Source organism: Lygodium microphyllum, chromosome 4 (assembly GCF_053477565.2).
Source record: "Lygodium microphyllum isolate KBCC chromosome 4, Lygodium_microphyllum_v1.1.10, whole genome shotgun sequence".
In the NCBI taxonomy this organism is placed as follows: domain Eukaryota; kingdom Viridiplantae; phylum Streptophyta; class Polypodiopsida; order Schizaeales; family Lygodiaceae; genus Lygodium; species Lygodium microphyllum.
In genome coordinates, this window is record NC_141138.1 from 143,442,837 (window position 1) to 143,460,086 (window position 17,250).

Sequence of the window (17,250 nt, forward strand, 5' to 3'; positions counted from 1 at the left end):
CATAGAGGGAGGGCTAAAGTCCTTCAAAGACTCGAAAACTATATCTTTTGATAATACATTTGAGCACCCCCTTCATCCCTTCTTGAGGTGATTAGGTCCCATGAGATTTGGTGCATTGCAGGGCCTTCCTCCTTTTTCTACAGAAACTGTCTAAACATCTTTTCGACTTGCCCCCAGGCTGTCTTCCCAAATATAAAGAGGGATGCCATATACACCGTCTGTGAAGAGAGAACATTCTTGATCACAGTGATTCGCCCTACCAACGTCAAGGATGAATTCATCCACTTGACCATTTTCTGCTGGATCTTCTCCAAATACCATTTAAACCTTCGACGAGGGGTTATGCCAACCCCTATTGGAGAAACTTGTAAGCCTAATTAGTATGAATGGCCTTTTTAATAGAAGAAACTATATAAGAGCCAAGTGTTATTCTTGACAATTACATTATACTCTAATTGCAAAACCATCCAATTTTCCCAACTCTCTCTCTTTTTTAAAAAAACAAGCTTAACAATCTAATGCATAAGATACACTATAAGAGAAGTCCAATATGGCTAGAGAGGTATATCCAATTTATCATCACATAATGTTTATACCAATTGTTTTGACACAATATGGGCATTCTTAAACAAGCACATCATTCACTCTTGTATCAAAAATAAGATAAAAAATGGGTTTCTTGGAAAGCTCAAAAGGCTCGAAAACTATATCTTTTGATAATACATTTGAGCGTCCTCTACTAAAAAGAACCAATCATGTATGTATGTCTTCTTGGTTCAAAGAACATATCCATATACTCCTTGAGTAATCATTAATGAAAGTCACAAGCAATAGGTAATTACAAAAACATCAAACCACAAACATCACTATGTACAAGCTAAAGTTTGTGAACAAGTCAGATCTGACCCATCTTTTTTAGATGAAACATGTTGCAATTTACCCGATGTCCTCAAATATATTTTTTACGTATATTCATAAAGTCATTAGTTTCTTTTTTCTTAGTCTCTTTTGTAAGCAACTTAGAATCCTTCGTGACACATTCTCTTGATTTACAAAACAAGTAAAAGCTATTACTCCCATTTTTTATTATCCTTAAGAGCCTTCTCTATTTCAACAGTTTTTGCAAATTCATGCTTAGTTATTGAAAATGCAGCTTTTTCTTGACCTTTCTAACTAGCCACAATAGCTAGATATGTAATGCATTGCTCTGTGGTACTAATAGTAGTATAACCTGAGCTCAAAATGAACCCAAATAAAAAATCTAATGATACCAAGCTCACCTCAAAACTAATTGACAATTACATACTCATGAAATCTTATCTCAATAAGAGCACATAAAGTGAATTTTTAACCCAAAAAAAAGGCTGCCTAAAAATATTTTCATGCATTTTTAACAACTCTTGGACTATATGAATTTAGAAAAAAGAAACACTGGTTCCTACTCCCCACTGTCAGGAAACATTGCTATGTAAGTTTCCACACCCTACTAGCTTGAGGATCCAATTATAGTAAGAAGGTCACACAATCTCTGATAGTATTTGTTATTATACAATTGTACAATATAGGCATAGGCCTAAAAGCAACATTATGTGACATCCATTGCCTCCTTCCTCCAGAAATAAATGTAAGCTTAACAAGAGCACACACTTTGCACCAGAGAATTGTTTGTTAACAAAAGAAACAAAGAAAAGAGAGAACCTGGAATGTGTTAGTTAACTAGGGGTAATTCTCCCCTTAAGAACAGGCTAAATCCCCTTAACTTTACTACAGCACACCCTTACTAGAAAAACCAGTTGTAATACGTTCTGCTTTTACAGTGAGCTTTGCGAATTCAAAACACAAGCTCAGTTCCTTCTCTTAAAGCTGGGTTTCGAAAACCCTAATATATAGTGTGTGTTAGCCATGCTACCCTAATGTATGTTGCGTTAACCATGGTAAGGTTTCAAACAACCAACCAGATTTGGTGATTCCCAAATATCCTCTGTTGCATTTAGCTTTGAGCAGCAGAGTGCACATGAACCCAGCAGTGGAGTGTACATAAACACACAAACAATGATTCCAATACCCCTTCCCATATAGGATTACTGAGTCCAATATGACCGACTTTAGCTTTCCATAGTATAATACTGCCTACCCCTGCATTATTTACAGCATTTTGCAAACCTTAAGGTCACGAATGTACTTGAGAGATTTCATAACCGTTCAATGTCAAAAGCAACCATGCAGGTGCAAACAAAGAAGTGCTTTTAGGATGGGAGAAGCTACCCAAAACAGATGGCCAGGTTTAACTAAAAAATAAGCATTTTTTAGACATAAGCACACCTAACTGTACAAGCATGCAAAGATGCAACAGGAAAGTCCATAAGATTAACTCACCCACTTATTGGTCATCATTGACTAGTTTGACTTAGCTGGTTCATCTGTTTGGCAGATTGTGACAGCCAGCAAATCTGTTGCTGCTAAAACTTTCCCATTACCAAAAGCCCTCCTGGCAGCCTTAACTGATGTTCGAACCAAGTCTGATCTTCCCTATCATAACGGTGAACTTAAAATGAAACAACCACATCCATGTCATGATTCGAACAAAACACGGTTAAGTTTCACCATTTATGTAGCACACACACCTCATATTTACAGCTGAAATGTGTAAGGATCAAGCACCTTGCCTCTACTGACCTTGCAAATCGACCAGCCATCGCTGCATGCGAACAATTAATAATGACAGGATAAACAAACATTATTTAAAGAAAGAATAGGTGATGCAGGAACACACTAGCAGTAGAGTGAGATCTTGCAACAGCCTTTGCAGCCTCTTCCTCTGGGATTGTACACTCGTGTACAACCACATCTGCTCCTTGAGATGCAAAAAGCAGAGAATCTGAATTATAAGTATCTCCAAGAATGACTGCATCCATATCCAGTAGACAATAAGATAATTACCTTTGTAAAGTAGTTCAATCATCCAACTTTGACACAAGGAAGCAAAGCAGCTGAAGATTTATAAACAGAGAGTGACTAAAATTTAGAATGGAGAGTACCTATTTTGCGACCTCTTCTAGGATGTCCTAATACATCACATGGAAAAACCTGAAATCCCAATGGCATACTTAGAACATATTGGATGCAAAATCTCTAGCGGCTGATTACTTCTAGCACAAACTGACCACCTAAACTCTAGGCATCCAAATAAATGCCCATTTGCAAAAGTTAAAAAGTGCTCTTGAACACCAAAGATCAAATGGCTAATGTGTCTAGATAGGGAGACCACCCAGTTTAAATTGTTGAATGAAAGTTTTGAATAAAATAAGTTGATGAAAATGAAGGAGCATCCTGGTAACTATGGTGTGAGATGAAACAGGAGAAGTTGATACCAAGCTTATATGTAATCCTGGAGTCTAAAATCAACTGAGGTGAATACTCATATGCTCTTGTTCCAAAACTGTATTGCTATGAGTTGTTCGTTGGTTGTGCTGTGGGTACGACGGGGTCGGTAAGGAGAAGTCAAGAGGTGAGCATCGTGGCATATATGAAAAAGTAGACATAGCATTGTACATGCAATATGCAATTTGAGGTGAAATTCATAGGTCTGTAACACTGAAGCATCTTTTTCTGCATATTGATCCAAACCTCTCAGTAGCTGACCCAATAAGCCCAAATGCACAAATGCTTGTGAAGAAAGGGCCTTAAACGTTGGGCTAGTTGTGATCTGAACAAGAATATCCTCTGGGTGGTTTTCGACATGCTAACTTAAGTTCTGCTTCTCATGTCAACATTCGATGATGATCTAGTGAGAAATCAATGAATCCTTCACAAACAAAACAAAGGACATCTATTCCAGCAAATTTTGAAGATTGTACTATAGATCTAAAACTGCTTAGTATAGTCTCATGATTTATAGTCTATAGAGTGTTGAAGTATCAAACTACAATTGAAAAGAGCTTAGCACTTACTCTTAAATAACAAAAACATGAACATTAAATGAGTAAGTCATTCAACCCAGTGATCTATGGTATGTTCACCTTCTTTCCATTTTTTGAAGTTACAGTGTGGCCTTGTTGCAGCAATGCATAGTCTTGTCCTGGTTGGACTCCAGCTAGAACTGCTCGATCTACATTGAATCTGATTCAAGGAGTGAAGTTTGGAAGCCATTGACTACATCCTAGTGGCAGCAAATTCACAAGAGACCAACTACAAAGCAGTTCACAAGACTCTCCAATAAACTTGCACTGCAATACAGTAAGATACCTTGGAAAAGCACATCAAAAGAGAAAGAAGTTCTGTGTATCTACCTTCCAGGTCGATTCTGCTCTTGAACAATAAAGCCCCAGCATGGAACACTGTGTTGTAAAAGGCCAGCTTTTACTACATACTTTTCATCATTGATTCTGCATCATTTTTCTGAATCAATGCCAACCTATGGAACCATAAACATGTGTAAAGTGAAGCAAGTTACGTATAGTCAGTCTGAAAGCAAGGAATTCAGATCAATCTTAAACTTATAATACTTTAATCTAAGAGATAAGCTTACTACTATCTAGGTGTTTCGTTGCAAGGAGGACCCATTTGTTGTGTTTATTGCTGCAAGAGACCACCCTGCTATCCAGCACCATGGGCATCAGTTTCCAGCCTGTGTTTGGCTACTGCACAGCCACCCACGCCATGGCCCATACCTATTGCCCATAGTACATAGTACATACGCTCATTCTCTCTCTCTCTCATTCTCTCCTTTCCCCTTCCTTCCTCACCAACTCTAAACCCTAAAACACTCTCCCTCTCCCCATCTCCTTCATCCTTCAAGCATTCTCTACTCCCTCAAGCACTCTTGCCATCTCAAGCTCTCTACTCCCTCAACCTCTCTACCCTTTCTACTCCCTCAATCACTCCACCCTCTACCCTTGAGTCTCCAAATCCATCTTCTTGAGTCTCCATCCTCTCTCTCTCTCTCTCTCTATCTATATATATATATATATATATATATATGTATATATATATATATATATATATATATATATGTGTGTGTGTGTGTGTGTGTGTGTGTGTGTGTGTGTGTGTGTGTCCAATCATCAATGGCACCTCCACTTCATGAGGCCTTTTGCTTGCATTGTGCCTACTTCGAGTGAGTGAATGAGAAATCCAACACTTTCAAGTGGCAATGCAAGTATTGCCCCAAGATCCAAACCTCATCCGTCACCTGTCTCCTCATTCACATATGCAAATTGGGAGGGGAGGCCACACCATGCCCCGCTATTCTCGGCAATGTCCACCAAGAATGTTGTCAAAAATACTTGCCATTGAAGTAGCACAAAGGCATTTGAAGGGCAAGCCACGAGGTGGTGTCTTCAGATCATGGGGCCTCGGATCATGAACAAGATCCCTCTCCAGCCATCTCCATTTTCTCCGTTGGACAAGCCTCCTCTATCCCATCAACAAGGAGCCATTCAAGTGGGGCACCTATGCCAAAGAGGCAAGCCACACTTGCCCAAGAAACAAGCCAAGTATCAGATCCTCTCTCTTTCTCAAAGAGAGGCAAAGACGAGCTGAAATAGACATTGCATGCACTATAATTGAGTGCAATCTCTTTCCACATCCTTAAAGTGGATCAATGGAAGCGCATGGTGAAAGCCATTGCCGCCATAGGTCCATGCAAGGTATGGTATGATGTCCCATAAGATGATATGTGTACAAGGAAGCTTGATGAGGAGAGAGAGGAAATTGATAACTCACTTGAGCCTGTGTGTGCCGATTGGGCAAAGTACAGATGCTCTATCCTATCCGATGGACGAAGCAACCGTTTAAAAAAAAAGAGGGATTATCAATATCCTTGTCTCTTGCCTACTTGGTACATACTTCCTACGAGTAGTGGATGCCGGCACAAGGGGAAGGAGAACCACGGGCTCCTTTATGTATCGGCATATATGGCAAGCCTTCATTGAGGTAATTGATTTGTTTTACTTGCAAGTTACAACTTCCCAAATTTATTAATTTATTTACTTGAAAATTCCCAAACATATTGATTCTAACTCCATTATGTGTGATCTTGATTCTTGTGGGTTGGTGCGCAAAACGTTGTGCAAGTTGTTACGAAAAACGCCTCTAATTACGCCTCTATCGGATGGAAACTTGAGGCTGAGTTTCTATCCATAGTATGGACACCATGCGCCACACATTGCCTAGATCTTCTTATGGAAGATACAGGCAAGTCAAAGTGGGTGAAGAGAATTGTGGACGATGCTTGCACAATTGTCACTTTCATCAACAGCAAGGTCCAAGTTTTTGTGATTTATCGCTCGTACTCAAACTTGGAGTTGAAGAAGCCTTTAAAGACATGCTTTGTGGCCATGTGGCTTCTCCTGGAGTGTATCTATGATGTTCACAACAAGCTCCAAAAGACAATCATGTCCAACAAGTTCAAAGAGTAGCTTGAAGGAGAATCCTCATTGAGTCAAGTAGAAGCAAAGGCAGTTCAAGGGCTTTGCTTGAAGGAGGAATTTTGGATGGATGTGAGGGGCATTGTCATTGTCGTCACACCCATATACAAGGTGCTTCGCATGACTGACACAGAGGAATCCACTATTGGCCTTGTCTATCATCTTATGGCAGAGGAAATAGCAGAGATAGAAGCATCAACCATCTTGGATAAGAAAGTTTCTTCTTCGTAGTAACCTCTTTTCTTTTCTTTTTTGAATTTTTAGTCTCAAGAATGATGTACCCTCTCTCTCCCTCTAGATTTCTCTTTTATCCCTTTATAGTGACATCTTGGACACCACGCTAAAAAGAGATGACATTCTCTTTTTGATTAAGAAGAGATAGGGGTAGACAAAGCGACCCATCCATGGATTCGCAGAACTCTTGCATCCCACATTCAAGGAGCCCTCCCTATTTATGAATGCAAATATCCTTGCCAATCGTGATGCCTTTCTTTCAAAGGCTTTGGCAGAAGAGCACCATGGTGCCTTTTTCCAAGAGCTCATAAACTATAGTGACCAAAGGGGCACTGCTTTCTCTTCCACAATTTGTTGGAAGAGGGATCCATTGGTGAAGCCTCTTTTTTGGTGGGAGTCGTTTGGCTACCAATTGCCCCGATACACCTATCACTAGCTCCTGTGTAGAGCTTAGAGAGCATGAGTATGATAAAAAAGGCAATGTCCTCAGTGAAGGTGATTTTGTTGAGGGAAATGACTCCTTGAGTACTGGTGAGAATGCTTCTAGCTCCGATGTCGAGAGTGATATGAGTACTTAGACTCTAGAGCTTATGTCATGACTCATATGAGATTGATCATCTTTGTTACAACATACATGATTCATTTTTGTAAACCTTTTTTATATAAGAGTGCCATTGGCTCATAATAAAATTGTTGGTTTACCATTTCATACTATATTCTTGAGTCTTCAAAGTTAAGTCTTGTTTCAACTCTCTTTTGCACTTAGTTTTGAGTAAAGTCTCAAAATGTATGAAGTCCAAACATCAAGTATAGACTTTGAATTATATGTTTTAAAATATTTCATCGGATATAGCATCAGATGTAGGTCCAAGATTTATTACTCCGAATAGTATTGTGCTAGTATCCGACGGTACCAATTGGCAATCGGACACCATCAGACGTGACAACCTTGCACCCAGCACTTGATCGCCCTCTATCAACCATCGCCCAATCTTCCTCTGCTGCCACTAATCAGCTGACATCATCTTCCAAGTGGTACACACCTATGTTTACCACTTCCAACCCTCCAAATTGCTGCATTTTGGTTACCAGCCCGTGCCCTTCCATTCTCAGTATAATTTCAGCACTAACTGGTGGTTATAGCACTCAAGATCCATCTCCAGTGGTTGTCACTCTCCGACTACTCCCATTGCTTTGCCTTTGAGCATCTTGTACACTCTTTCTATCATTTACAGCATTGATTCATTCACTTCAAAGTTCTCTTTTTTCTCTGCTTGTGTTTGTATTATTATGTTTTGCATTTTGCATTTTTGTTTGAGTCATTGTGCTTTAGTCATGTTTGTACATTCCGTGTTTTCTCAATGCAAAACAACTCTGGCATATCTTCACATGGTATCAAAGCCAGTGCTCTTGTAATGAGTATCATGTGGCTACAGTGAAGAGCTTGGTTTTTATGAGATACATGAATGACACATAACCAATTAGCAATGTTTCAAACTCCTCCTTCTTGGGATCCTTCTGTGTCTTGACATTTATCAAGCTTCTCCATCATTGGAGACCCTAATGAGGCATTGTGAATTCAACGAGGAAGATCATTTTCCACCTTCACCCTCTTCTTCTTGACTAGATACACATTTCATTACAGACGAGAAGTTCGAAGAATACTTGTGCATTAGGTATGGTTGCAGCTACCGCTCTCCAACTCCTAAAAACCTTGCCCTTAATATATCCAGATCATCAGGTGAGACTAGCCACCTCTTCAATCAAGGAGAGTAAGTAGCATTTGGGATGACTCATAATCCATCTTCTTCATCACAATAGGTTTGTGTAACCCTTTTGAGTCATTCGAATCAAAACCCGGATCATGATAGGTTTGAATATGCAAATGTTAATCGAGGAGGCTCTCGAAGTAGACCTTCCATAGGCATGGTATTGGTAGATACTTTTCTCATACTCCTCCCATCCCTCCATATTTTGCTCAAAACATAGATTTTCTTTCTTTTTCTTTCAATAACTTAAAAAATTACACTCCACATTTGCATCCAACACTCTAGGATTTAAGTCATTTGTTTGGAGTTTTACTCTTCTACCAGCATGGAGGCTTTCCCTCTTGCGGCAGATCGTGCAACATCTCTCTTGATGCTATCATGGTAGTGCCTTCTATCCTCGCTCTTCTAGTAGGGATGCTTTATCAACTTCATCCCCATGGTTCTCGGTCCCCAGCCATAGACCCGACATAATCAAGCTCCTCTTCCTTCTTCAGCATTGACATCTAGGTTGAGAGGGGGTTCCTTCCCTTCTTGGTATGTGTGTTTGTCTCTGTGTTTGAGTTTTAAGTTTTGCGTTTAGGGTTTGAGTTTTGCTTGTCACTATTTGAGGTTGTGTTTCAATCATGGTTGTACATGCCGTGTTTTCCTTAGTGCAAACCCTAGCATATCTTCACACAAAGATATTGGTAAATGTGCTTACTTGCGGTATGTGTAGGACACAATGTTAAAGGGTGCATTCTTGCTAACGATATACTAAGTACAAAGTGGCATCACATATGGATAGCTAACATGTGGTATAGAAAAACAAAAGGTGCTAGAAATTGAAACAAATGTAGATGGAACAATGAAAGAAACGGTGCATAGCTCTTGTCTCTAGCTCAAGAACGATTGGTACAAACTTGCATGTGGGCCCTACACTAAAATACAAAAGCCTACAAAACAGAGCATAAAATGCAAGTCCAAAAAAACAAAAGCCAAACTAAAGAAAAGCAAAGCAATCTGCAAGACAATATGAATATATAAGCATGCAGTGGAAGTCTAAAAATGGGAAGGCTAAGTGTGTGGCTACCATCACGTACATTGAGATGGGAAAGGGGTCTTATAAGGTGCAATGGATGCCCTATGAATGGATACGTAAAGTGCAATAGGTGAGTCACTAGCAAACCAATCAGCTAAGCCTTCAAGAGTAGTGAAAGAGATAGGCGCCAAGGCTGTTTGCGTGTCACATGTCCACTAGCCACTGGGACAGATGAAGTAGATGATGCAACAATGGGAGGCGTAGCCCCACTAACTAGCCAACCGGAGCGGAGGTAGTTGCAACAATCTGTTGTGGTTTCTAGGTGAAAGACCATGGGCCTTGGTACAATACTCCTTGTCCACATGGCCTGACCTCTGGCAGTGTGTGCAAAACCTATTTTTCTTGTGAATTTGATGCCAAAGGGGTCATGTTTCTTTGGTTCCATCAAAGAAAGAGGTGTCACCCTTGTTTTGCTTGCCTTCGTATCTTGCGAGTTCTTGCCATTGTTGGTTTCCCCTCCAAAAAAAGAGACAACCAACCCTCACCCCTCTGAATGGGTGTGTGTGGAGGACTTCTTATGGACCTGATTGTGCAACCTCACGTTACGCAAAAACTAGCACTCAAACTCATAGAAGGTCAGCAATCTAGGCAATGATATAATGTGCCAAATAAAATGGAAGTATTTGTTAGGCAACTTATTCAAGAAAAACGTGACCTGATCGTCCTCTAACTTCAGGAAGCCAATAGTGTCAAACTTGACAAGTAACTGCTGATATTCAACCAACTTGACTTTCAGATCATCCCCTTTTTCAATGGAAAACTCTTGAAGCTCAAAATCGAGAATGATACGTCGAGTGCGATCTCATGCCGCATAGCGATTAATAAGATGACTCCAATGTTCAAATGCGAGGGGAAAATGCTGTAACTGAGAGCAAAACTCAAGAAGCAACCCCTACATTAACTCAACATTGGCTGTGGCATGTCAAGCTCTACAATGACAGATGCGATTAGGGTGAGATAACTAACGATCCGGCATAGGCTCGGGTACCACCAACGAGGTTCTAAAGTCCTTGTAATTCAAGCACTTGTTGCATGAACTTCAACCAAGTGGTAAAATTTGACCCGTTAAAACGTGTCTTATCCATGAAGGCATTCTTGGCCGTTACAACAAGAGTGGTAGTGCTAGGAGATAGAGAATGTGTGTAATAAGGTAGGGTGGATAGGGGGATAGGATGGAAAGTGGAGTACACTAGAAAAGTAATCCCAGAGTGCCCACCATGTATACAAGAAGTGTGCACAGTGGTTCCAAAGGTGGACAAGGGAAATCTGGGTATAGGCGTGGTAATTGCATAAGGAGCCCAAGATGAAAGGATAGGGACAAGTGGAGCAAAGGACATAAATCCCTGTGCAGGAGTGACCCACGAGATGTGTAACTATAGTCCATAAGCAAAGCATGGATATCCCTGTACCTGAAAGATCGTGTAGGGGGGGGGATGTAAGTGTCTGAGGGTAGAGAGGGAGATGCCCATCATAACCGTTCCAAAGGATAAGGATGTGGTAAAGTGGGGATATATGGAACGTAGAGTATTAAAGGGTGTCATTTCCCCTAACAACGCACCAAGAGGTATAGTGAATGGAGAGTAGGTATATTGTGGGATAGAGAAAGAAAAAGTGCTAGGAGCGGATATGGAAGATCCAAACCCTAGTGTGCTTTGGGCAGAAATGGAGTATAATCCAAGGTTTTGAAGTGAAGATGTGAGTAGATCAAAATGTGAAGAAGATAGTGGTGGGATGAGAGGAAGTTGAGAAATATGGTTTACTTGCTCAAATAAAACACATGGTGGAGATATACTCAATGAAGGATATTTGCTTCAAGAGCCTTCTCTATTAAAGTTAATATACTAAAAACCATCCGAATCCTGAACACCAAAAGGAGAAATGAAAGAGGATTTTAGCTCATATGACTCAAAAGAATTATACGAACCTAACATAGATTCTGGCTATGATGAAGGAGATGGATCGCCAAACACGCCCAATGTCGTGGTCCCTCCAAGATCAGAGAGGTGGCTAGTCTCACTTATCCGTCCAGATGGAGTAGTAGCACTCATTAGAGAAGTATAAACCAATCTATACGTGATGCACAAGTACTCTTCAAAACTCCTCCATAAGGTGACTAAAATGTGGAGAAGAAGATGGCAAAGGTGAAGGTATGTCTACCTCCTCCTCCGAACCATACACCTTCTCACAACCTCCAATGATAGAGAAGCCCAATAGAGCATTATAGGATCCCTAGAAAAAGGTGCATAAAACATTACGAGTCAGAATCGAGTCACGTGTGAGTCTTACACAAAGACTAGCCTTCACAATCACCACAAAATACTCTTTAGAAAAGCATCAGCTCTGATACCATGTGAAGATATGCTAGGGTTTATACTAAGGAAAACACAGCATGTACAACCACAATTAAAACACACAAGACTCGGACAGTGACAAGCAAAATCTCAAATCTTAAACACAAAACTTAAAACTCAAACATAGAGACAAACACAGAGAGAAGAAACTTTGAAGTGAATGAATGTTGTAAATGAATGTAAAAGTGTACAGAATACCCAAGGGCAAAGCAATGGAGTATCAAAGAGTGACGTCCACCGAAGATGAATCTCAAGTGTTGTAACTACCAATCAGAGTGACGGAGTAAAAGAAAACACTAAATATTGATCACCAGAGTGTAAGGAGACTAAGGCGATGGTAGAGGATGAGGTTAAAAAGTTAATTATACGTAATACTAATCATTACCGATTTACATGTGAAGGCTCAGGGGACATAGCAATTCTCTCAAGAAGCTGAAGATTGCAATGGCAAAACACTAAACACTCCAGTTGGGCAGTTGTGAGCTTGTTTCTCTTTTTGGTGTTGAACAAGGCCCATGTGCTCCAGTTCTTCTCAGCAGGCCTTGAACTACAATCTTGTGAGAGGACCCGAATGGAAATGTGTTTCTATTCAAATTTATGCTTGAGGAGGAGTTTTCTAGTATAGTATAGATCCCATGTGCATCCCATTGCGCCTTGACTTGCTTATTGAAGATGTTGGGCAAATATTTTGGATGGATGACATTTTCAAGATGGCAACAAGCATAGTAAGATTTGTGAAGAAGAGGCCGTCCGTCACAAGTATGTTTCTAGCCAATAACACTAGATTTGCTTATATGTTTATTGTATTGGAGAGGTTGATACGGGTTCGTTCAAATTCGATACGGACCATTGTATGTCAGGAATGGTTCATATGGAGTGAGTGAGAATCTCCAAAGGCTCTTGCTTTTAGACGCAATATTTTAAATGAGAGTTGGTGGGTTGAGGCAAAGGCATTGGTGAAAAGTCTCACTCCTATTTACACTGTATTGCACATCACTGATATGGAGAGAAGTACTTTGGGCTTCTATATAAGTATATGTATAAACTTGGTACGGTCTTGCTTCGTAACAATTTTTTATCCCAAGACAAGTAAGTTTTTGTTTAGCTTTTACACATGTAATTATTTGGTATTAATGACTCCTTGATGATTGATCATTATTCTAACTTCTAAGTTTTTAACTTATTTTATCTATGATTTATCATTCTTTGCTCTGAAGGGTTGATGAGATTCGTGCAGTGTGAAATGCGTGATAGGATTGGTTCCATAAACCAATCCATGTTGTCACACGTATCTTGCATCCCCTTTGGCGTAGCGAGGAGTAGTACACTAGCGAGAAGTTAGAGGAGGGCTTCATGGAGTACATGAGGCGCCTCACAGGGGATGATATAGATATGATGAGAAGAGCAAAGGATATTTTGCTAGCATTCCACAATCATTCTCTTCATTTTGGCCAACCCACAGCTAGGCTTCAAGAGACAGCTTCAGCTTGTCTCTTAGTGGAAGAAATACGACAATCGTGCTTCTACTTTGGTATGGGACTAGTGGCTTTTATATTTTGAATCTTGATTATCTAATGCATTGTGCAACCTAGGTAACATGTTTTATAATCTATTACCCACTCAAATGTTGATTTTGCAGCTTGCACATTAGTAATTGCCAATTACTTAATCTCAATACAAGATTTCAAAATTACAAGGTGCAAGGTGGCTCTAGGCCATCATACATGAACCAAATACAAGAGATTCAAGAATGACAAAAGGACCATATTACAAGCGGCACACCAAAGGAGGAAGGCAGTGCTGCAAGGAATCGGGAGTGTAACAAGATTTCGCAATGTGGGCCTAGGTCTTAGCTGCCAATGTCTCCAATACACCATCATCAAAGAGGTCGCCAAGAACTACAAGAGGGTTTGGTCTCTTATGTTCAACCTACGAGGAAGAAACCGCATTTGCAGGGTGGAAAGTATAGTAGAATATTGGCAATCCCATGGAGTGATGACTCTACCAGTAGCATCAAAGGCTAGATATGCAGGCGCAACCAGTTGGGCCTCTTTCTAACAGTATCCCATAGCAAGCAGAGTCAGTTTCTATTGGCTGCTTTCAGACTTGGAGGTACTAGTACATGGCCTACTGCAGCCATGGCATCCTTGAGAAGGCCCCAATAAACATCTGGGCAACTTTCCACTTCCACCCAGCTGGACATGCCTACTTGAGCAAAGACTGGAAGTCTCCCATTGGCGGCCAAAGAGACTACTTACCAAGGAGAAGATCGAGCCAAGGTGGAAAGGAGCAAAGTGTATCAGGGTATAAGAGGTAAAACGCAAGTGTCAAAAAAACTTCAGGAGCACTAAACATAACCACATCAGCCAAAACATCTTCATGAACAGCAAATCGACCATATACAGCCTATATCAACATATTCAGCCAAGCCAACAATTGGATCAGTCAATTGTCAGTAAAAATCAGATCAGCAAAAAGACAGTCGAATCATGACATGCTAGCATGAATCAACAAGGCATCAGTGTAGAGATGCAGATCCTCAGTGTAGGAAGACAAGTGATATGCTGTCACCACCTCCAAAAACAGGCCGCCAGGTTGGAGAACAGATAAACATAGCAATGATCAGCAGCTCCAATGAAATGAAAACACAGCAATTTAGACCTATAAACAGCCCAAATGCAGCAAACAAAGCACCAGGATCTAGCAAAACTAGACATCCAATACCATGAGAGAATGTGCTAATGAAGCCAAAGCAAGAAAACACAACGCACAACACCAAAACAATGAACAGAAAGAGAAGAACACAAGAACCCAGGAGTGAATCATGAGCGGGCAATGAATCCATATATAAAAGCATTACCACCAGGTTACCAGCACACAGTGTAACCAGCAATGCCTCTGGTTTCCCTCTCCAGATGACACTGTACAATGAGTTGAAGAGGAGCACCCAGAAACAGCAATGGAGCAGGCCTAACAGGATTAGTGGAGCGACACCTGAGAGCATCAGTCCACCTAATGTAGAAGAAGCCACCTATGGTGTGAATCTGGCACACATTTAGAAAAGAAACATAAAAGGATGGACAGCCCTCAAATCAGTTGCAAACAAGCTCCCATAGCAAGCGCTGATGTCCCATAATATCAATCCAAACCACCCTAGTGTGTGAGCTGCCAAGGGCCTAGAGTCCAAATGGGGTGATCACAACAAACGTAGTACAACTGAGCCTTAAAATTCTTTTTATAGGACTCCTTGACCACCTTGACTGCCCTTGCCTGGCGCTCCTTTGTGCTACAAGACCCCTTAACAACCCTACCTTTTAGGGTGTGATGTTCACACCTAGTGACCTGGTGGTCAATGGCCAATGCTGCAGGCTGCAGTTCAAGAGGTCCAAGGATGTAGCAATATAGATTGCTGTCCACACAAAATGCAAATATCTGGCTGCTATAAGTGGCTATCCACCGAAATGCAACCATTTCCAAGGTCCCCTGAAATTGCAAGCATAGAAACTAACATTACCAATGGAAGGGAGACAATGATCTTGCTTCCAGGGAATGTCTACCAGGCTTAAAACCAGCTATTATACCTTGATCAGGGCTGGAAAGACTGAATTGCAGATCTGCCACACAGCAGGAAACTAGTTGAAATCAACTGCAGGCAGCTCCAACTGTGGAGACGCTGTTAGCTCAGAGGGATGAACTATGGTCCAAACTATGGTCCAAAATCGGCAGCTATCCATAGATTAGTAACGCCCTTACAAGCGGATATCTAGTCAAAGGTCACAGCAGTAGTAATAGAAAAGAGCTAAGTTCATGAAACAAGAAAATAGAAAATAGCCTGAAATTACAATGCTTGTATAATTCTACATAGGCTTTGAGGACTTACAAATGCCACAAACCATCTTGGGAGGGGCGAATATCCTCCCCCACAATTTCATCTTCATGCGTCTCATCTGATATCCTCAACCGTTTGACTTCTTTCTTGAGTTTCTGCCATATGTTTATAAACTGAGATTATAAAGCTTGTTCCTTGCCATGTATACGAAATAAGCTAATAAGCATATTTTTCATTTGAAGTGCTTGCAGATTCTAAAAGTATTACTCATTTTAGATGGTAAGTAGTGTAGAAGATCAAACAAAACATAATCTACTTAAATACGAAATACTGCACCAGAAGATAACACAAACCTTGTTTTGGATTAGTTCATGCACAGCATATTTGACATGTACCCTCCCATAGCAAGACTTCAAAGTAGTCCGTACCCATTCCCGTAAACCTTCAGGGCCATAAATATTGAGGGGCTGCACCTTTGAGGTTGTTAACCCAAGACCTGACAACAAGCCTATTGACAGCCAAACAATACTTCACCCAATATTTCATAAACACTGTCAGAAAACAATACAGTAATGATGTTTAAGGACTTGCAGTTTACCTGGAAGTCCAAATATCTAGCAACAGTATAACACTTCTTCGTTAAGGTGAAGTTACCTACGTTTCAAAGGAAGAGGAGGTTTCAAATAAGCTGTGCATGACTGTTTCCCTGGTGCTAAATGCTTACAAGCCTCGTGTCATCTTTTAGTGATTTCTCTGATGTTTTATTTTGAAAGGATACATGATCCCCATGCATGTGAGTTATAAATATCTTGTCAATCGCTATTGGACGAAAAGGTGTGAAATTCAGCTGCTTTTGGACACCTTCTCCACAATCAAACAAGTAGATTGTCCCATCTGTGATGCATAGCAAACGAGTTAGGGATTCAAAATCAAATAGCATGACTGGAGAATCTTCTTAGAGTGTGCCTTAAGTGCCATTTAAAGTTTTTTTATACTGAGCAACAGACAGTGCATAACATTCAAATGAAAATACCAAACAGTATAAGACATGGTTTTCTAACATATATGAATATTGAATCCTGATAGCGCACACAGTTGATCCTCCTAAGGCTTCGTTCCTGTGATACATTGAAGTAAAACACCACAACAATTTTTTATTTACTTGTACTAGAGCTGCTGCATGGGTCCTTCATAGTCTTTCCTCAGATCTTCTACTACAGGTAGGTCAACAGGTAGTGGGGTAGCAGGTACCTTTGTGTTTGAGCCCTTATTATCTTTATCACTCTATCGCACTACTCTTGGGCATTGATAGATGTATCTATTTCCTCGTGTTGTATGGGGCTGTTTTTCAATGTGTGGCTGTGACTCCTCATCTTGTCCTTCTAAGGGTGATTCTGCTCCCCATGGGTCATCAAACAAGGTGGAAGGAGATTCTGTTTGTGGGGGTTCCAAGGGATCTTCGGCAAATTTCTCTTTCGCATTGAGTCTATCATCAATAAACCTAGATATAGAACTAAGAGATTGGCATTTCTCCTTCTCAAAACCACTCCTATGACTTCAC

At 40.5% G+C, this 17,250-nt stretch overlaps 1 protein-coding gene across 6 annotated transcripts in view; it reads right to left on the reverse strand.

Moving 5' to 3' along the window:
• Nucleotides 1-657: 657 nt before the first annotated feature.
• Nucleotides 658-17,250, reverse strand: part of LOC148037712 (uncharacterized) — a 44,392-nt gene continuing 27,799 nt past the window's right edge. Inside the window, exons 3-13 of one of the 6 annotated variants that reach the window (XR_015690680.1) lie at nt 16,468-16,583; nt 16,288-16,303; nt 16,043-16,197; nt 15,741-15,844; nt 4,290-4,385; nt 4,020-4,119; nt 3,039-3,087; nt 2,774-2,905; nt 2,625-2,698; nt 2,377-2,519; nt 658-2,136 (exon numbers count right to left, since the gene is read on the reverse strand). Coding sequence is in view for 4 of the 6 variants with exons in the window: in XM_087676655.1 (XP_087532781.1) it covers nt 2,398-2,529; nt 2,625-2,698; nt 2,774-2,905; nt 3,039-3,087; nt 4,020-4,119; nt 4,290-4,385; nt 15,741-15,844; nt 16,043-16,197; nt 16,288-16,303; nt 16,468-16,583 (974 nt within the window). In the remaining 2 variants the exon portion in view is untranslated. The other 5 variants (XR_015690681.1, XM_087676655.1, XM_087676656.1 and 2 more) reach the window with 5 other exon arrangements.